The 22,431-nt window shown below is 40.3% G+C and overlaps 2 protein-coding genes across 2 annotated transcripts in view; both read right to left on the bottom strand.

The window, feature by feature from the left end:
• Positions 1-1,094: 1,094 nt before the first annotated feature.
• On the bottom strand, positions 1,095-18,036 carry BCAS2 (BCAS2 pre-mRNA processing factor). Its single transcript, XM_003409598.4, has 7 exons — positions 17,814-18,036; positions 17,612-17,704; positions 12,902-12,972; positions 7,618-7,779; positions 4,140-4,190; positions 3,415-3,495; positions 1,095-1,426 (listed from the first exon to the last, which is right to left on the bottom strand). The coding sequence occupies exons 1-7, from the start codon at positions 17,904-17,906 to the stop codon at positions 1,300-1,302; spliced, it is 678 nt and encodes a 225-aa protein (XP_003409646.1). The 5' UTR covers positions 17,907-18,036; the 3' UTR covers positions 1,095-1,299.
• Positions 17,612-22,431, bottom strand: part of DENND2C (DENN domain containing 2C) — a 50,409-nt gene continuing 45,589 nt past the window's right edge. Inside the window, exon 18 of the mRNA XM_023547492.2 lies at positions 17,612-21,452. Coding sequence (XP_023403260.2) covers positions 21,421-21,452 — 32 coding nt within the window. The 3' untranslated portion in view covers positions 17,612-21,420. The remainder of the gene's footprint in view (positions 21,453-22,431) is intronic.

Below are 22,431 nucleotides of genomic sequence, written 5' to 3'. Positions count from 1 at the left end.
TTATACTTTTTATTTAAAAATGCATGCACACACACATACACACATAATTTGAAGAAGCTCATTGCACCCTTAGAGCCCATTCATAGACCGCCAGCCAGTCACGTGTATTTAGTGTATCTTTTCAGATATTGGTCTTATGCTGGAAGGTTGTTGCATATGGGTTCCTAAACCAGTTTAGAATAGTCAGAAGTAAAAATGAGCTGAGGGGAGGATAGGAGGGAGCTGTTGTTACAGAAAGGCAGAATACAGAAAAATTTTAAATCTTGTTAGTATTTTTTCCCTTTAGTGCTGCTAACTTTGAAAGGTGTATTATCAACCTGCCTTAAAAAAAATGTTAAGGGGAAATTATGGGGTCGTATTATACAAATTGTTCTGTAACCTGCTTTTCCTAAACACCTATCTTCAAAAGCACTGACCATTATCAGGTTAAAAAGTTCTAGGTTTATCTCGTAGTATTAATTCTAAGCATCTTTTCCTGTTTTCTGGAGGGGCGTTTATTGCTCATTGATTTATAAACGGTCTTTGTACGTTAAGGTTCTTACCCTTTGATATGCTGCAAATGTTTTTTCTCAATTGGGCAGGAATCTTTTCTACAAACACAAACTCCGGCACTAAACCATCTGAGTTCAAAACCTGGCTCTGGCACTTTGCAGCTATAAAACTTTAGCAAGTAAATAAATGGTGACTGTTAGATGTCTGTAAATGGGAACAACAGTACCTGCCTGCTAAGATTTTTGTGAAGATCTAATTATTTTTATTCATGTAGGTTTAATTCATCTACCCAAAGTGCTCAGAACAGCACAAGTTAAGCTTCATGTAACTATCAATGATGATGATGTTGTAGATGACAAGACACTGTATTTCTGGTCTTGTCTGATTATCAAAAATTTATTTAGCATTGCCTCTGCTGTAGACAAAGGTATGAACCAAAAGCTTCCAAATTCCTGTATGTGCTGACATATTTCCACAAGGATTTCTTGGCTGCAAAACGAGACCCAAGTGGTCAAAATGAATTGTGTCAGAATATTACTCTACAGTCAGTCACATTTATCTTGAAAGCCTAAAGTTTCCCCCCAAGACTATAAAAATACCACCACGTTGAAAATTTTTATTTTGCTAAAACATACGAATAGAGAAATAAGACAACAGTTCACACATTCTATGGTTTCTACACATTTAACCACCAATGGTTCCCGGAAGATGCTGCTGCCCTTCGCGGGGCAGAGGTAGTTCAGGTGTCTGATCTTCTGAGAAAGCTCAATTCTCCCTTCTTTTTACCCAACAAATTCATTTTTCTTTTCAGAAGTCTTGTCGAATATTTTCTTTGTTTGCCTCTCCATGTTGCTGCTTAATCTGATAGATTTCATTTTCTAGTTGTACAATAGTCCGTTCAATCTCATAATTCTTACTAACCAGAGATACCCAACTAGAACAGAAAAAAAAAGGGGGGGGGGAATTATTCAATGTAAAATTTCTTTTGGAAGATTTTATGGTATACATATTTTCACTCAGTATCACAACACAAACCTTCATTTTTAACTTTCCATTTAAAAAAACTGAGGCACAACTGAGGGAATTAGGTAAAGGGTATATTGTACCTATTTCTTATAACTGCATGGGAAATTACAATTATCTCAAAAAAGAAAACTTTATTTAAAAAAAAGGGGGCAAATTCCAAGTGGCCATCCAAGGCATGACAACTGGTCTCTATTCATCTACAGCAACAGAGGAAGGAGAGCCAGGAATAGGAAGGGGGTGTGGAATGTGTGGCTAACTGCCTCCATTGCCATGAAACCAGAAGAGCTGGATGGTGCCATTACTGAACATTTTGGTCAAAGATTCTACAGAAGAATCCTGATCAAAAGGGGGAAAATGCAGAACAGAATTCCAAATTCTCATGGACTTTGAACTTCCTGGAGCCAAGGGGGCTGGATGAACCCTTGAAACTAACGCCGTGAGATAACCTGTAAAACTTAAATCAAAAATATCTCCTGAAGTCTTCTTTAAAAAAAATAGTTTAGCTTCACTAGTAAAAAAAATACCTACCTTGAACATTATGCTCTTTTAATAACTATCTGTATGGGATCCAAATGACAATGGTAACCCGGAAGATTAGATAGGAACCTTAAGAGTGATGAGTTTATTTTAATGGCGGAGGGACAACTCAGAAAAGGAGGGTGAGAATGGCTGTACAACTCAAAGAATATAATCAGTGTCACTGAACTGTACATGTAACAACTGCTGAATTGGTGTATGTTTTGCTGTGTATATTTTCAACAACAAAATTTCAAAAAAAAGGCAAATTGGACATAGCCGAGGAGAGAACTGGTATAACAGAAGAGACACAGAAGACAGTGTGATGGAAGATAGTGTTTAAATTGGATTAACAGAAAAGGAGAGAAAATAGGGCAATATTTAAAGAGATAATGGTGGAGAACTTTCTAAAATTAATTAAAACACAAAACAAAACAATCCACAGATTCAAGCAGCCTCCACCCTCCCCATCAAAAAAATTTCTAGGACAAATAAAAAGAAACACATGCCCATATACACATCTGTAAGATTAGCTTTAAAAAAAACTGTGGAAGGATACACAACGGACTAATAATGTGGCGTACATGGGCATGAAGGTGGAGGCGGGGTGGAACAAGGAGAATGATGTGGGTGATGAAGGGAGGAAAGGTAGGGATATAGCAAAGGAAAAAGGAAGAAATAGCAAAAAAAAAAAAATCATGATAATATGTAGGTATTTAAAGAGCCCTGATGGCAACGGCTAAGTGTTCAACTGCTAACCAAAAGGCTGGCGGTTCCCACCCACCCAGTGGCCCCACCGGAGAAAGAGCTGGTGACCTACCCCCGTGAAGACTACATCCTAGAACGCCCTGAGGCAGTCCTACTCCGTTACATGGGGGCGCTAGGAGCTGAGAGTGACTCGACGGCACCTAACGACAACATGGAGGGATTTGTATAAAGTGACGTGTGTGTAGATGTGGAAGGACATTTTAAAAATAGAAGGTATAACCAAAGGGAAAACAGGGAGACATGAACAAATTATCAAGAAACGTATGGAACTCCCCTCCTGAAAAGTTTAAGAAAAAGACAGATAATTTTTCTTCCTTCTAAGTGGAAAATATAAGTAGAATCCGATTCAGAACCGGAAACAGTAGAAAGACTGAAAACAGGGCTCTCTAAGACCAGGATCATTTAGAAGTAGACCAACTCTTGTTTATCACTCTCTTACTGCCTTCCAAACTCACACCTCAGAAAAGCGCAGAGGCAACGAAGGGTGGGATCCAGAAAGTACCATTCCTTGGATACTGTGGCATCATATTCAAACACCGAACCATATTATTGAATCTTGACATTAAAAATGTGCTAAGCAACTAAAAAGATGATGGAACTTTGGATACTTACTTTGACTCCATTTCTCTCAATTTAGACCCAGCTGTTAGTTGCATGTTCTTTCGCTGCCAGTTTAAATCTTGAATATGTTTCCTGTGGGAAATAATTTATACAACCCAATTACACTTTAACATAAAACTAAAACCAACAGAAAAATCAATAATCAACACAAGACAATATCTTTAATCCCTTAAGAACATATATATATGTGTGTGTGTCTGCGTCTGTGTACACACAGTTTATAAGCTAATTCCAGAAATTTGCTTCTAACTATTTTTCAATTACAAATTTCACAAAGCATGTGAAAAATTAACATACAGAGAGAGATTAAATCGAGAGCCCCTTTTCCCATGCTGTTTTCCTCCTCCATTGCTCAGTTTGGTGAGCATCTGTCCAGGCTCTTTTCTCATATGTGTATGTGCACAGAGAGATCAGTGTATTACACACAGTCAGGTTATATATGTTATTTATTCTAGAACTTTTCTCTCTTCTAAAAATGCCTTTTCTATGTCTTCAGACTTACAAGGTGTCAATGACCTGGCAGAGATGTTTTTAGACCTTAGGCCTTTTTCTCCTCCACTCAGCGCAAACCCTGTCAGAAGTTGGACAAAGAGTAGATCAATCTCTTACTCTCATGTGACTATTTTCTCACAGATTTCTTTTTCTTCCACTCTCTATCATATTTATTATGGGTTCACCTAAACATTATTCTGAAATAACATGTACATACAATTTACCTTAATTTCTGGAGCTCTTTCTGCGCATGTTCAATCATATGAACTAGATTTCTAAAGAAGGAAAAGACGTTAAGGTACATTAAAATTTATTCGTACCAATAAAAGTGAATTATCTGGCTGATACCAAGTATTTCTGCTAAAATCAGTTAATATTTATCAAGCCTTCTATGCCAGGCACCATGTTAGACACTATATCGTTGTTGTTAGCTGCTGTTGCGTCAGCTCCCAATTCATGGCGACTCCATGCAAAATGGGATTAGACCATTGTGATCCACAGGATTTTCATCGGCTGATTTTCAGAAGTAGCTCCCCAAGCCTTTCTCCTTATCTTAGTCTGGAAGCTCCGCTGAAACATGTTCAGCATCATAGCAACATGCAAGCCTCTACCAGCAGACATGTGGTGTCTGTGTTTGAGGTACACTGACCAGGAATGAACCTGGGTTTCCTGCCTAAAAGGTTAGAATTCTACCACTGACCGCCGATCCCCTTCACAAATATTTGTTGTTGTCGTATGCCACCACATTGGATTCTGACTCATACATGAGCAGAAGTTATAAATACTAGCTAATTTAATTTTCACAGGAATTCTTTGAAGTCAGTATAACACCTGACCCAAGCCATGATATTTTCAGTTGCCTCATATGCATGCGAAAGCTGGACAATGAATAAGGAAGACCGAAGAAGAGCTGATGAATCTGAATTATGGTATTTATGAAGAATACTGAATATACTATGGATTGCCAGAAGAACAAACAAGTCTGTCTTGAAAGAAATACAGCCAGAATGTTCCTTGGAAGTGAGAATGGCAGGTCTGTGTCTTACATAGTTTGGACATGTTATCAGGATGGACCACTTCCTGAAGAAGGGCATCATGTTTGGTTAAGTAGAGGGTCACTGAAAAAGAGAAAAACCCTCAACGAGATGGACTGACACAGCGGCTACAACATCAGGCTCAAACACAGCAAAGATTGCGAGAATGGCATAAGACCAGGCAGTGTTTTGTTCTGTTGTTCATTGGGCCGCTATGAGTTGGAACTGACTTGACGGGACCTGACAAAAACAAAAGCTTCACATGTGAAGAATGAGGTATGTGTCAGAGCTGGACCCTAATCCAGGTCTTTTCAACTCTAGAGCCCAGTTTACTCTGATTTTGAGCACTTAAGTCACTTCTTGGCAGACACTATGTAACCACCTCCCATTTTGTGATCTGATGTGAGCAACCAATCAGTGGGAAAAGGAGCTTCCTTGTGGGTGTGGTGTGCATCCATGATATAAATGGATATTCTGGCAAAGCTCGCTCTCTTTCAACACTGCCCTTTTTTTGTCCCTTGGCCTCCAGTTCTTGGGATGCGAGAAGCCTTCAGCCTACCGCCTGACCTGCAGATTTCGGATTTGTTACCCCCCGCAACCACATGAACCAGTAGGAGCTTTCAGCCTGCTGCCTGACCCATGGATTTGGGACTTGCCAGCCCCCAAATTGCGTGAGCCATTTCCTCACAACTGTGTGAACCACTTGCTTGAAGTAAATTTCTACCTATATGTGCTTCACTGGTTCTGCTCCTCTAGAGAACCCAGACTAAGGCACTCTTCTGTCTTCTTTCTCAAGTATATAGGTCCCTCCTCAGGCACAGTGAACATACTTCTAAACGAAACAGACTCCATTGTTATCATGGGAGTCAGAAGATTTGGGTTTGGGTTCTAGTTCCAGCTCTGCCCTGAACAGCTGTGTGTCCTTAGATGAGTCACTTGACATGACTGAAGCTATGCCTACTTATTTGTAAAATCAGGGGCTGAACTTAAAGATTTCTCTTTAGTAAAAAAATTCTAAGTTACAAGTATAGTATTTTCTCCTTATTAATGAAATACTATTTCTTCAGCAGGACTGCACCAAGACTGTCTTAGGGCTAAGAGCTCTTTGCCCAATATGCATGAGACCTTCAAAGCCTTGTATGAGGAAAGAAAATTTACTTTGGTAAGATATAGTACACCTCCTCTGGATAAGTGTCCATTGGGATTGGAGGAGACAAAACATGCTGAGGAAAGTTAAACACTACAGAGTACTACATGATTAAATGAAAAACAGATGATGAGCATAGTAATTAGTATTATTACTTAGAGAAGGGAGAGATTATTATAGGCAGAATTTCAATCAGGGAATACAAGCAACCAGACTCAAGTTGGGTCTTAAGTTGAATTTGGGTAGAATAGGTAACGGCATTCCAAAAGGAAGCAAGGCATGAGCAAAGACCTACAAGGAGGGTTTACGATCATCAGAGAGGCAGCTCATTTGGCTTGGGTGAAAGTCTAAAATTGAAGTGTGGAAGGCCTTGCGCATCATGTTAAATAGTCTGGACCTTATCTTGCAGGTAATGGGGAATTATTAAAGGTTTCCAGGTGGCAGAGTAACAAGTTAAAAGCAATGTTCTTTGCAACTCAATGTTCTTTCCCCTGCATCCATGTTTTGCCCCATTACTGGAATGTTCTTTCTTCTCCTCTAAATATCCAAATCTTACGCTTCTTTAATGACCTTCATTCTTAGTGTCCCTGCTCTACATCTCCGTAGTTTATACATACACCAGAGTACACAATGTAGCACTTGCCCCTACACCACCAAAAACGGACCAGGGGTTATTTTGCACAGAACATCTTGTACCCTCAACTAGATAAAGCTTCTTGAGAACAAGGATCACATTTTTTCCATTCTGTGAAACAGAGACATGTTTTTGATTGATCAGTCTCTTAAATGTCTTAATAACCCTGACCTCATTCTTTGTTTTTTCCCTCTTGCAACATGTTCACAAAAGAAACCAAGTTGTTTGTTGTGCAGTATTTCCCAAATTCTGGCTTTTGCCCACTGGATCCTTATGTTGCCATAGAAAGGTAAAACATAGTTCTCTGAGGATGTGAGAAAAGGTATTTATCATTTTGTGGTTTTGTTTTACTTTTATACAGTTATGTTTCAGGAAACACACTCTAGCAAATAGTTTTGTGTACAATCATGAAGTTTAATGGTCTTTTCTCTCTTAAATTGTTGCGACACTTGAGAATTTAGGCTCAAAGGGACCAAAGACATAATCTAACCTCCAAATGTTGCAGATAAGGAAACTGAACTCTAAATAGATAATAAATGGTAAAGCTACTTACACAGAACAGAAATAGGAGTTCAGAGGCCAGTTCTGGCAGCAAAATCCTTTATGGGGTTAATTCTTCAGTTATAAGGAACCCCAGATTTAGAATTGCATTCCACCAAATAGTAATTTGTAAATTAGACCTCCGTATTCTTGAACTTTGAGGTGGGTCTCAAACCAGTGGTCTTTCACATGAGTTGGTGGTTTTAGGGCATGGTCCCAAGACAAGAGTCTAGCTATACTGATTTTCATCTCACTTCCCTTAGCCTAATCCCTTCTCCACTTTAAAAAAATAACAAAGCTGGGGCTGGAATGGGTTTTAAACAAATAAACAAAGAAAAGCTTCTTACTCATTATAGACTTTCCAGGCATTGCATCCATGCTGTGACATTAGTTCCAGGTTCTCAATTCGAACTGCTTGATGTTCTAACTGGGCCATAGAATTGTTTACACATTCTTGCCATGCAGTTATATCATTTTTCTGACCTGAGGAAGGAGCTGGAAGCTCATATCTAAAATTAAACAACAAAAAAGGAAAATAAAACCATATACTCCCCCAAACCTTTGTCCTTCCTAACAGCATGTCCCATGGGTCTACATATACTGTAAATACCACAAAGACTGAAAAGATGCAGACCTCAAAATAATAAGAAACTTCTTTATCCTAAGAATCAACGTGCAAATAAGATTTAACATCATTATATACAATAGCAAAAAATTATTCACTTCAATGTCAATGCAAGGAAATTGAATAAGCTATGACACATTTATAAAAGGTATTGTTATGGTACAGAATACTTAATAACATTAAGACGTCTGTAATATATTAAGGGAAAAAAGTAGAACACGGTAAACTATGCCACCACATTTGTAGAACACACACACAACCCCTCTAGAGGAAAAGATGGGAAGGATATAACAATTTTTTGCATCTGGACCTCACTTCACATTACCCCTTTTTCAACATGCCAATATAGTCAGCAAATACAGACCACTGTAAGAAACATATTTTACACTGTGATCCAGTACACAAATCCACATAACTGAAGTTTCACAAAATATTTACTCATATACGCAATGTGCTGATATTTCCTATTCTACTTCCTTTAAAAAGTGCTGGTAGTACCTTACTAAATTTATTTCATAACCCACTGCTTAATGGGTAATTACAGGTTGAACATACTACCATAAAGGAGTTGCTATCATTATAAAAACCATTTCAGCAGAGGAACAAAAAATGGGAGACTTGAGGAGTCCTAGATTTCTCTACCTCATAGCTCTGTCCTGTCTTCATCACTCAGACCAGATAGGAAAAAGAAGAAATCCTAGTCTTCTAATATGATGGTTAACGTCTGTCACCTTGGCTAGGCTATGATTCTCAGTGGTTTGGCAGACACCATGTGATCTTGTGATCTGATGTGAGCTGCCAATCAATTGAAAGGGGTGCTTCCTGGGGTGTGGCCCGACTCCAGTAAATAAGTGGACCTTCTGGCAAAGGTCACTCTTTCTCAACTCTGTACTCTTCTACTCACCTAACCTCTGGTTCTAAGCCTGCATTAGTCTCTGGCCTGTTGCCTGACCTGCAGGGTTTGAATTCACCAACCTCCCAATCCCACGAGCCAGCGGAGACCTCCATCTACTGCCTGGCCTGAAGATTTTGGGTTTCTCAGCTCCTGCAACCACAAAAGCCAGCAGAGGTCTTCACCCTGTTGCTTGGTGCACGGATTTGACACTTGGCGGCCCCCACAACTGCGTGAGCCATTTCCTTAAAGTAAATTCCTCTCTAAACATTTATATACACTTCACTGGTTTTGCTCCTCTTGAGAACCCCGACTAAGAAATTTGGCAGCAAGAGTGATCCCAGAGGAACAAAATCTTACGGATTGAGTTTTCTAAATTGGTTCTCGGGTCTCACTAGACTTAAAAGTCATGAATTACTTTATTTTCAGTAGTAAAGAGGCCACTGTTAATCCACAGCATGATGTGGCAATACACAAAATATCACCACCATTGGATCAACTATCTGTGAGAGACAAGGCGATCGTGTACTTGATGCCTTTCAACATTTGTGTCAATCTAAGAATAATGAAGGTGGAAGGTTGGTTCTATTTTCCATAGACCAAGTGGAGAAAGAAAAAGTGTGCCACTCCAGCAATACACCTTCACCACCTAACCTCAGTGGTATATAAACTCTCCAACTTTATGTCCTACTTTAGTGCGCAGGCATCTTGATCACCTTTCCCTTCCGTAAGATGTCATCTGATCCATTACACTAATGATATTATCTTGACTGGACTTAGGAAGGAAGAAGTATCAATGACTAGACTTATGATAAGACATTTGTGTGCTACAGGATGGGAAATCAACCTGACAAAAATTCAGGCAGCTCCCATCTCAGTGCAATTTCTAGGGGTCCAGTTGAGCTATTCCTTCTAAAGAGAGGGATAAGTTGTTGTATCTGGATTCTACTAAAACTAAAAAGTAAGGACAATGCCTGGTAGGACTCTGGATTTTACAGGCAACATATTTTTGCTTCCTGTCCCCGTGACCCTATGCTCTATGGGTCTAAGTCTTACTTCCATAAGAGAGGAATGCTTCCTCCAGGAGACACAACACTGATTCCATTGAAGTGAAAGTCAAAAATGTCACTCATACACTCTGGGCTCCTCATGCCTATGGATCAACAGGCAAAAAAAGGAGTTATCTTATTGGCTGGTGTGATTGATCCTGATTACTAAGGTGCAATTGGGCTGATAGTAGATATTCGAGGTAAAGAATATTGCGTCTGGGATATAGGAAATGCCCTAGGGCATCTCTTAGTACTACCTTGCCCTGGGATTAAAGTCAATGGAAAACTAGAGCAACTCAATTCCAATATGACTGCTAATGACCCAGACCCTTCAGAAATAGTTTTGAGTCACTTCACCAGGCAAAGAGGCACGACCAGCTGAGGTCCTTGCTGAGGGCAAAGGGAACACAGAATGGGTGGTAGAAGAAGGCAGCTCTAAGTAACAGCTATCACCATATGACCAGCTGAAGAAATGAGGGCTGTAATTGGTGAGTGCTTTTCCTTGTTTTGTGTGTATATCAAATACTTTTTTTTTTTTTATTAATTGTGACTTAGGAAAAAGTTTACAGAACAGATTAGTTTCTCATTAAACAATTATTTCACATACTGTTTTGTGACATCAGCTGCCAACCCCGTGACATGCCAACACTCTCCCCTTCTTCACCTTGGGTTCCCCACTTGTATCTGTCCAGCTTTCCTGTCCCCTCCTGCCTTCTCGTCCTTGCCCCTGGGCTGGTGTGCCCATTTAGTCTCAACACATGGTGAACTACGTGTGTTACTGTTTTATAAGCCTGTCTAATCTTTGGCTGAAGGGTGAACTACAGGAGTGACTTCAGTACTGAGTTAAAAAGGGGCCCAGGGAGTCAAATATCTTTGTTTTCTTCTTTCAATTACTCCATTCCTTATTATAAAATACAAGATGTAAAAAGGGCTAGCGCATTTTCAGTTGTATACGTGTTAGTTGTATAGACGCAAGGTGCAAGTATCACTTTGTGATTGTCTTTATTTAGAGAACATGTATGGTTTAAAGAGATGTGTATAGGTGCCAAGTTGATAACGGGTGGACTGTTAGGATTAATGTTAAGTGTCAAGTTGGCTAGACTATGATTCTCTGTGGTTTGGCAGTCACTATGTAATCACCCTCCATTTTGTGATCTGACATGAGCAGCCATCAGATGAAAGGGGAGTTTCTTTGGGGGTGTGGCCTGTCTCTAGTATATAAATGTATGTTCTGGCAAACCTCTTTCAACCCTGCACCATTCTTGTGGCCTGACCTCCAGTTCTTGGGATGTAAGCCTGCATAAGTCTCTGGCTTGCTGCTTAACTTCGAGATTTTGGATTCGCCAACCCCTGCAACCCTATGAACCAGCAGATGCCTCCAGCCTACCGCTTGACCCGTAGATTTCTGGTTCGTTAGTCACTGCGGCATGAGACAGCAGAGGTCTTCAGCCTGTCACCTGATCCACAGATTTGGGAGCTGCCAGCCCCCACAAGTGCGTGGGCCATTTCCTTAATTTCTGTCTCTCTCTATACATATACACTGCACTGGTTTTGCTCCTCTAGAGAACCCAGCCTAAGACACCTAGTTCACACACTCAAGCCCCTCTTTTGATACATGCTGAGAGGATAGCACTGTTGTTCACATATCCCGCCATGCTAAATAAGAGGCATGATGGGCAAATTCCACCTTCATCACTAACTGCATGGCAAGGATCAGCATGAACCCCCATCTGGAAATGGATCCAGTCCTCACCTTCCCACTTCTCCATCCTTGTCGCCAGCTGATTCAAGCAACACTCTCTCTCTGACCCCAGCCAACCAGAGCTGTTTCAGAGCTCACAAGTTAAAAGGACATCATCCTTTAGACTGAGCGCCTATGCAGCCCTTCTGACTCTAGCCACCCCGAGTTAGGTGTAGCATCTAAGACAACACAGTCCTTCAGACTGCTAAATTGGCAGACACCAGCCCCTGACAGCTGACTGCCCCTGTGGGGTTCACCCCTTCCCTGAAATAAACTCACAGATTCTAGAGAGAGAGTGTACCATACTGATTTATTATAAACAGAAAAAATACAAAGAGACACATAGGGCAAAGTCTGGGAAGGGTCCCAACCAGTGCCTCCACGTTCCCAGAGATGCGTGACCCTCTCCCATGCATGGATATCTTTTTCCAACCAGGAAGCTCACGGAACTTCCATGCTTAGGGTCTTTATTTGGCCTCATTGCATAGTTATGATTGGGGTCTCGCCGAATATGCATGACTGACTAAACCATATCCCTCTCCCTTCCAGAGGTTAGCTGACCAGGTGTGGTCTCTTGGGCCTGGCCAGCCCTCATTTGTTTGCACAAATCCTGAAGTGTTGTCTGGAGATGACAATAAAGGTGCTTTGATTACTTGAGAAATTCTAAGGGCTATCTCTTGGGAACCAAAGACAAAGGCCAAATCAAGTTCTTAGTCTCATACCGTCTCTGCTCTGACAGCTTGTATTAGTATAATCTGACAGATTATATTATTATAGTTCCATAGTATCTTAGCATTGGCAGAAAATTCAGGTGTTAACCAATCCAATTCTCTCTTTTAGGGAAAGTAACAAAGGGTGCCTGACCCCCACCCCAGGGAGAAAGGAAGAAGAAACAGTGGCATGGGAAGGAAGATAGTGGAGCCAAAGTCAAACTATTATCCAGGTACCCTACAATTACTAATACTGCCTTTTATAAGAGTGAAGCAAGAATCACTATAACTCGTAACATTGGTTATACTACATGATAGGAAAGAACTACAATGACTAATCAGGGATATTTTCTTGGGAAGTCTTGTACATAAACTTTAATTCACATTACCATTTCCCTCTTGTTGGAATTTAAAAGACTTTGCACTTTTAAGTAATGGTTCAAAGAACATCTTTCAACATTAAAGCTGTGTCATATGATCTACTGTCACATGAAAAAACATAAACATATAGGAATTTTTTTTCAACATTTACTTTTATATCGTCATAGCACAGCTTTACTAATAAGTTAAAGTGAACAATGATTGAGCCCCAAGAACCCAGAAATAGGACTTACCGTTTCATACTGAGTAATTCAATTGGTTGTCGAGCAGCCAATCTTTCAAATTCATTTCTCATTATGTCAGTCTGATGTATAAATCAAAGAAATAATTATTTCCAAGACTGTAACTACAAATTGAAATTAGCAATCACCAAACAAATAATGAATCTAACCTACTCAAGCATTTACGTATACTGTATCAGCTGCCATCGAGTCAACTCGGACTCATGGCGACCCCGTGGTGTGTCAGAGTAGTACGGTGCTCCACAGATCTTTAAGGACTGATTTTTCGGAAGGAGGTCAACAGGCCTTTCTTCTGAGGTGCCTCTGGGTGGACTCAAACCTCCAACCTTCCCGTTACCAGCCAAACGCATTAACCATTTGCACCAACTGGTGACTCCTAGGTCTATCAATTGTAATGTATCATTTCCCTTTCCCCAGATCTTCTCTGAACTAAATGCTCTCGAGGAGCAGGAGTAGAAGCAGAAAACATATGTGCACACAGCAAATGTGTATTTCTTCAATTCTGTACCCAGCTCAAGCAGGAAATGTGGAATATAAATAAGGACTCCACGGAAAAAAAGGTTTAATCCTAAATCAGCGGTTCTCAATCCCAGCAGCATATAAGAATCAGATGGGATGCTTTGAAAACAATTACAATCCTGGCCATCTCTCACCCTTCGCCCCCACTTCCACTGAATTAGTCTGAGCTGGGGCCTCACATGGTTATTATAATTTTTGTTTTTAACTCACCAGCTGATCCTAAAGTAAAGCCAGTGTTGAGAACCATGGATCTAAGTATGCATTGGGGATAGGGGACAGAGGACTTGGACATAAGATAACGTGCATTAGGATACTTCCTTTTTGGCTGTTATTTTCATACTTTGATTTTTGCAAAGGATGGAGGAAGAGGGCAAAAGGAACTGGTTCTGCTATCTGATCTAGCAATTTTACTGTTTTCAATGTTCTGCCAATGTCCTATTCCACTTCTGTTCTGCACATTTCCTACTTCAAGTATAAAGAACTGTTTAAGTACAATATTCATTTATCCCATGTAATTTTCAATAAACTGTAAGCTTCAACTTTCCTAACAATGAAAAACTGAAAAGTAAGCAAAAAGAGCCTTTCAGAGCCCAAATTCCTGTTTGTAAGTTTTTTAACAGCTTTATTGAGATATATTTCACATACCATACAATCCACCCATTTAAAATACACAATTCAATGATTTTTAGCATATTCGGATATAGTCATTCATTACCACAATCAATTTTAGGACGTTTTCATAACCCTCTCCCCAAAATTCTGCCCTCCCCCCAGCCATTACCTTTCTACTCTCATCCCCCATCCCTCCTAAGCAACCACTAATCTACTTCCTTTTTTTTAATACATTTCCTTATTCTGGAAATATGAACGGAAACAGACTACATGTGGACTTTTGTGACTGACTTATTTCATGTAGTATAATGGTTTCAAGGTTCACCCATGCCGTAGCATGTATCAGTACCTTATTCCTGTTTATGCCATTTATCCAGTGATCAGCTGATAGACATCTGGGTTGTTTCCACCTTTTGGCTCTTATGAATAATGCTACTATAGCATTTATGTACAAGTTTTTGTGTAGACATATACCGTCATTTCTTGAGTATACACCTAGGAGTGGAATCACTGAATCTGTTTAGAAGTTTTACATTAAGTATTTCTCATGGTAGAAAGCCTTTCTTAGGCTATTACTAAATCACATACAACTCTAAGAAAAAGTGGCTATCTAGTTTCCTGCAAAAAACTAGGGCATTTGAGCTAGACGGATATGCACAGTGACAAGGAGTAATAACTAATAATGAGATAAGAAACAAACTATAAAAATGCAGTACAAGTGGCCTTGAGCCATGTAACACAGAAGCCCTTAGCTAACTCACAAGGCCAGTAAGTGATAGATCTGGAATTTTAGCTTAACTCCCTTAGAAGATAGAGCCCACACTCATGGAGTTCTTGCAAGGATTAAATCTCATGAAACGTTATTTTGGGCATGTCTGGCACACTGCAAGCATTCATTAAATAAAACTGCCTTAGAAGCTCTTCACGTGTTCGACTAATAAATATTTGGGTTGCTATCATGTGCCAGGCACTGTTCTAGGTGATAACGATACAGTAGTAAAGAGGACAAACAAGGTTGCTGCTCATGGAGCTAACATTCAGTCTCATCTCAGCACAGATAGGATTTCCTCAAGAATGCAATCTAAAGCAGCCACTGAGCCACTCTATCACATCATTACTTGAATTCTTTGTATATCATTTATGAATAATCCACTACTTGCTGATTTACTTCTCTGTTTCAACACGCTAGGATGTAAGCTCCACGAGGACAGACCTTGCCTATCCTGTCCCCCCAAGTGTGGCACGTAACAAACCTTTATAAATAGTTGTTAAATGAATAAATGGAAGAGCAGTTTCAAGGGCAATTTGAGGAGTGATTAAGATCTTGAACACAATTACCCACCTAAACAATGGGGATAATACAGATATTTGTTCATAGGGCTGTTCTGATGACTAAGTAAGCCCAGAACAATATTTACCTCCTATTTTTAAGAAAGGATTAGGTCCCCAGACCTTCTGTTAGCCCAAGACAGGAGCCATTCCCAAAGCCAACTCTTCAGACAGGGATTGGACTACTATGGGATAGAAAATGATACTGGTGAAGAAAGACCTTCTTGGATCAAGTAGCTACATGAGACTATGCTGGTATCTCCTGTCTGGAGGGGAGATGAGAGAGCAGAGGGGTCAGAAGCTGGCCAAATGGACATGAAAAGAGAGAGTCAAGGGAAAGGAGTGTGCTGTCTCATTATGGCCAGAGCAATCAGGAGTATATAAAAGGTGTGGGTAGTAGTGGGTATAAATTTTTGTATGAGAGACTGACTAGATTTGTAAACTTTCACTTAAAGCACAATTTAAAAAAAAGGGGGTTAAATAATCAGTATACTAGTTATAAAGATTGAAAACATGTTGTATTTGAGAGAGCAAATTAAAGTAAAAATAAATTTAAAAACTGGTTAAAATATTTAAAAGTTTCAGTCCAATAAGGAAGCATTACTGTACTTAGTACTTAATGTGAAATAACCCACATTTGGGTAACTACAAAGGAGCCCTGGTAGTGTAGTGGTTAAGTGCTCAGCTGCTAATCAAAAGGTTGGTAGTTCGAACCCACCAGCTGCTCCACAGGAGAAAGATGTGGCAGTCTGCTTCCATAAAGATTATAGCCTTGGAAACCCTATGGGACAGTTTTACTCTGTCGTTCAGGGTCAGTATGAGACAGAATTGAATTGATGGCAACGGGTTTTTTAGTTTTGGGTAACTACATTTAAAAAAAAGTATGAGAAAACAGAACCCATCAGCTACTCTCCGGTAGAAAGGTGTGGCAGTCCGCTTCTGTAAAGATTTACAGCCTTGGAAATCCTATGGGACGGTTCTACTCTGTCCTATAGGGTCGCAGTGAGTTGGAACCAGCTCTGTGGCAGTGGGTTTGGTTTTGGTTTTTACGTGAAATGCCGAACGAAACAGAATTTCAAAGGAACATCTCTCTCCTACTTAAAATTTAACCAACATTTTTTCATGTAACAAATATAAATACTGCTTTTTAACAACAAAATCCTCTCCTAAATAAATGGTTGCATATAGGGAGGGAAAAACGCCAAACATAATGTTCGGAAATGCCTAAAACAATCCAGTAATTTAGAAATACTTTACATTCAGCGGATTAGACCATAATTAGTATCCTGGGTTCACTCCTACGGTAAACAGTTTAAAACGGTATCCAAGTGTCCTGTCTCCCCGCCCCCCATCCAAAAGTAGAGTTCCCATGAAACCTTTCCTAAGACGAAATGGCTTACAGCGAAGAAGCAATTACCATTAACTTATACGGGAAAAAATCTGGGGCATTTCCAGACCCCCCCCCCCAAAATAACCTACCAAATAACATATAAAACACAAAATAATACCAACATATAGTAAAAGCTGAGATGCTGAATGTAATTCCCGGGGAAGGAGCTTGGCGACGCCGCCACTCTCGCCGCCTCTTTAATGGCTAGGTGCAAAACAAATGCTGAAAGCTATTTCTGGTTTTCGTAACATCGAAAATCCTCTTGGGATTTCTTTCTATTAGTGAAAACAGGTACTCATGTAGGTCTTTTCGTAGAAGCGAAGTGGCGAAAGGCAAACTTTGAAAAGCGGGGGATACCTGTATAGGTACCTTGGTTTGCCCATTCGGTCATTCTCATCCATTTGGTAAAATACAAATAGAAAGCCCGCCCTCCAGTGGTTCTCAAGAGCCAAGGTAATTAAGCTTATTAAAACACACACAAAAAAAAATCCCAAACTAGATCACTTGTTTTAGAGTAGACCTTATAGAGTAGCGGGTTCCTTTGAAAATTTATGTGTGGATCCCATTTCAGAAAAAAATGTACACACAAGTTTCTGCATTAAGTTTGGGAGTTCGCGGAGCATCCCCCCTCCTCCCCGAAAGTCCTTCTAAGGGTCTCAGGATAAGAGGCCCGGAGAATGCTTATCCATCTAGTTGTTTTCCATAGACGGATACCCATACGTCAGAGTAAGAGCTAAGCAAGCAATAGAGTGGGAATCTGAAATTCACTTTTACGTAGCAAAGGCTCTCAATCCAAAATAAAGATTCGTGGAATTATCTTCCACGTCCGGGGCTCAAGACAGCTCACTTACTTCAAAAGCAGAATAATCCGGGGCTGTCAGGTAGCTCAGGTAGTTCTTTGTAGGTCGGTATCTCCGAGTTTCCTCCTCCACCAGAGCCGCAGCCTGAGAACGAGAACGGGGGCCAGGGTAGGGGCGGCAAACTGTCACGTGTATCTTCCAGCATTGTGAAATCTAGCAAGCGCCGAGTCAGCTACAGACACCCCTCACTCACCGCTTCCCGCACACCAGGCGCTTCGTAACCTTGATCAAAATAGGGCAGCGCATCCACCACAGCCTCTCCGGCGACCAATCCTGTGCCCGCCATTCCGGGTACCTCAGGTCCGACTGAGTTTTCTGAGTCTGCGCAAACTCGAGTACTCTCAACTACGCCTGCGCCTACCTCGGACGTCGTCCGTATCGCCTGCGCCTGGGCCTCAGCACTTACTCAATCGCCAATTCGAAAGGCGCGCTCGCCCCGCCCCTTAGAAGAGCCGGGCCCTTTTATTTTGGTGGGCCGTGACGTCACGTCCGGATTCCCTAGCGTCAGCGGAAGGTCTCGGTTGTTTGTCTCCCTCTTGCTCTTTTTTTTTCTGCCTCCGACTGGAAGCGGTTTGGTGAAGACGAAAGTTTCCTTTATTTAAAAACTAAAATGCGGGAGGGGAGGCCTTTAAAACTTTTTGCGGCAACTGGCTGCAGGGTTTGGCGGGGAGAGAAACTAGTTTACCAAATTGGCTTACTCCCCTAACCTTTCTTCTCCCCTGAGCCTTCTCTCCCCCTGTGGTAGCCTTTCCTCCTCTTGAACTTCTTTGCAGCACCCCACTATCCTTCGCTTTAGGCGTCCTGAGAATATCTGCATTGGGTAGTACAGTTCTTTCACAGACACAAGAAGTGTATGCCAGTCTTCAGTTAAAACTGTGAAACTTGGGGTCTGCGTAACAAAAAGAATCATATCTGCCCACCGCGAAACTGATAACCGCTCATCAACCGCACTTTGAACAATCCTGTCATTTTGCTTTTAGGGCGTATACAAAACCCAGTCATTTTGCCTCTAGGACTTCTGGTAATAGAAACGCACTCCTCATTGCCTCCCAACCAGCCCGGTGCACTGCAGTGCCCTGTGTGGTACGTAGCTCTCAGCCTCCTTTGATGAAGCAAAGACCCTACACAGTGTACAGTCTAATCCAGGCTTTGTCAGCCAAGAGCCTGGAAATGTTGACCACAGTTATTAAGCCTGGTTGGTATAAAATTGATTTGGATTAGCTTTCTGTTGTGTGCTGACCAGTGGATTCCAACTCATACCGACCCTATAGGACAGAGCAGAACTGCCCCATAGGATTTCCAAGGCCATTTTTTTGGAGGGGAGGAGGTTTAATCTATACAGAGGAGCACTTGGTGCAATCGTTAAGAGCTTGGCTGCCCACCAAAAGGTCAGCAGTTCCAATCCACCAGCTGCTCCTTGGGAACCCTATGGGGCAGTTCTACTCTGTCCCATAGGGCCCCAAGAGTTGGAATCTACTCAACGGCAACAGATTTGGCTTGGTTTTTGGTAATCTATACGGAAGCAGATTGCCGTATCTTTCTCCCACTGAGTGGCTAGTGGACCCAGATCACCAACCTTTTGGTTAGCAGTTGAGCTCTTAACCACTGCACCACCAAGGCTCCTTGATTAGCTTTCTAATTTACCATTATTTAGATAAATGTGCTACCCATGGATTTAAGTGAAGGATAAGATCTCTAAGTCCCTAGGTGGCTCAACCAGTAATCTAACGCTTGTCAGTTCAAACCCAACCAGCACATCATGGAAGAAAGGCCTGGGGATGATCTGCTGTTCTTAAGATTAAAGCCAAGAAAACCCTATGGAGCACTTCTACTTTGTAACACATGTGGTCTCCATGAATTGGAATTGATGCAATTTTTTTTAAAATAAGATCTCTAAATCTTAATTTTATTTAAAATTGTCCAGACGTCTGTGGGATTTTTGTGTGTTTATTCTTTTAAAGATCTGTAAACATTTTATACAAATCTTGAGCAATTCTTTTACAAACATGTCCAGAATATGTAACACTTTACAAAAACAAAATATAATAGACCTAGGGGAGCAGCTTCAAATTGCAGGGATAAAGTCCCCCATCCTGAAGCAAAGATCTCCTCATAGAGGGATGGTAAGGAATGCACCACAGTAATCCCTCTTACTCCCATTTTATAAACACTCAATTCCCAATTACTGCTTGCTTGTTCCCTCAGGGTTTCAGTGTTAGAAAAAATCAAACGAGGAGATGTCTGGTAAAAGCCCCACTGGGGTAAGCTGCTTAATAAACATTTTTAATAAGACATGAGCTCAGTTCTATTCCCTGGACCCACATCTATAGGAATTATATTACACAGCACCGTTCTTTACATGGTGTCGGCTTCAGATTCATGCATGCACACCTGAATGTGTTGTTAAGACAATACTGTACAAGTCAATAAATTGTAGCACAACACAACTTTTAAGGTTTTGTTAAGTCTGAATACTTTTTATGCCAGTTAAAACCATTAGCAGGGTTTGAAGAAAACAGACTGACATCTGCTATAACTGCTATAACAGTGAAAACTGCCTCTCATTAACAAATTCCTCTTTCCAATGATTAATACTAGTTTAGAAATTAAGGATTTGGGTGGTTAAGTGGAGGGAGCCCAGGAAAGTTCATAATTCTGAGTTCAATTTAATTAGGGCAAAAAGTCCAACAATTCATGAGGAGCTAAAAAAAGAGTCTTATCTCAGGTACTATAATTTAAAGTCCCTCATCCTCAGAGCTGGGAGGTGGCCCTGGTATGCTTCAGCTTAATAGGAAACTTTTTAAATACTGAAATCCCACAGAGCGCAAATTTTCATCTGCAGTACTAACCAACTTGCTCTGCGTACATAAAATAATAGTCCTGGGCGTCAATATGGGCTCTTTTGTGTAACTTTGGGCAAGTTATTTCACCTCTTTGAATTCCAGTTTCTTCACTAGTAAAATGGAGATGCAAATATCTATCTCATAAAAATTGATGTAAGGATTGAATAAGATGACATACATACATGTAGCATAGTACACAGCACATGATGGATAATTAAAAAAAAATGGTAGTTCCCATGCCCTTGAAAGGACATTTTCCTAGCAACTATAATTCCACAAAGTTTAATGTTGACACATGAGGGACAAGCTACCCAAGTGCAACATATTGTGAAGGAGGAGCTCCAAGACATCTATATTTATGAAGCAATACCAGTCCTAACAAAAAGGATTTCTACCTAAGTGGGATTCTCCTAGATAGAACATGAGACAAAAAATCAAAAAACAGGAGGCATATGATTATATTACTTAGCCCAGCTCAAAGAGTCCATGGGGTTAAAGCTGCCATGATATTTCGGTGATGAGAATTATATGTGTAGCGCTAGTGTTCTCCACTTCCATCATGCTTTTCTAGTACCCTAATCTCGGCATTTCCCTTGTTATGTTAATCTTTGAGCTGTTTTTTAAATGCAAAACCAACAAGTCTGTCCCCTGCAAAAGACAAGTGCCTTCCTAAACTAAGCACAAAACGATGAGTCCAAATATCAAGTAAAAAGCCCACTTAAAAAAAAAAAATTGGAGGCAGACTGAAGAGAGCATTGGTTCCAGATTACCGCCAACAATTCTCCAGTGATTACCACAGCAGCAACAGGAGAGTCCTCCTCTGAAGGCAGGCCTCACTCTGAAACCTTTTAAACTTGCAAGGAGTTTGCAGAATACCTCAAGGCATCTGACTCTTGGGAAAATATTTTCTTTGGCACATTCCCTTCTAGTTAAGATAGAGACAGTCAATCAAAGATTTCATTTCTTCTGGAGAAATTTCATTTTACTCCCTAAAAGAAAAAAAAAAAAGGAAATTCTCATTAATTCATTTTTACTTATCGTAGATTATTTGAGGCAAATGGCTAAAATTTAGTTATTCAGAATAGCCCATGAGTAAGCTATCAGGTGATATGTATTCTGAAATGACATATTTTAAAATTAACCAGCAAAAAAACTCCCAAGTGTCTAATTGTAGAGGTAGAAGAGTATTCAGACTTTGGAGCTGAGAACCACTGATCTAATAATCACTGTGGTTTAAAGAGGAAATAACAGCCTGGGGCATAATTTGTCCAAGGTCTCTCAGCTCATTAGGGACAGAGCCTAATTAGGAACATATATTTCAAAGACCAGTATAAATACCATAGAATTTAAGTTCATTGTTTTAGACTAGCTACACCACAGTTCCTAGATCCCCTGGATAATTAACAGTTAACTGTAATTGAAAAAATTACATGAACATCTGTGTTTCTCTATGATGCATAAAACATTTGTAGGAAATTTCCTTTTGCCTCAGATTCCATGCAAACCAGGTGTTTTTTTTTTTAATACAATTTATTTTGTTGTTGTTGAAAACATACACAGCAAAACATACACCAATTCAACAGTCTCTACATGTACCATTTATTGACATTGATAACATTCTTCAAGTTGTGTAACCATTCTCAACCTCCTTTGAGTTGTTCCTTCCTCATTAACATAAATTCATTGCCCCCCTAAGGTTTCTATCTAATCTTTAGAATTGCTATTGTCAGTTTGATCCAATATAGATAGTTCTTAAAAGAGCATAATGCTCAGAGTAGACATTTTTTACTAGTTGAGCTAAACTATTGTTTGGTTTTAAGAAGACTTGAGGGGATATTTTTGATTTGAGGTTTAAAGATTATCTCAGGGCAATAATTTCAGGGGTTCACCCAACCTTAATGGTTCCAGGAACTCTGGATTCCATGAGAATTTGAAATTCTGTTCTGCATTTCCCCCCTTTTAATCAGG

This window comes from Loxodonta africana, chromosome 3 (assembly GCF_030014295.1).
Source record: "Loxodonta africana isolate mLoxAfr1 chromosome 3, mLoxAfr1.hap2, whole genome shotgun sequence".
NCBI classification, from domain to species: Eukaryota; Metazoa; Chordata; class Mammalia; order Proboscidea; family Elephantidae; genus Loxodonta; species Loxodonta africana.
This window is presented reverse-complemented; position numbering and strand designations above follow the sequence as displayed.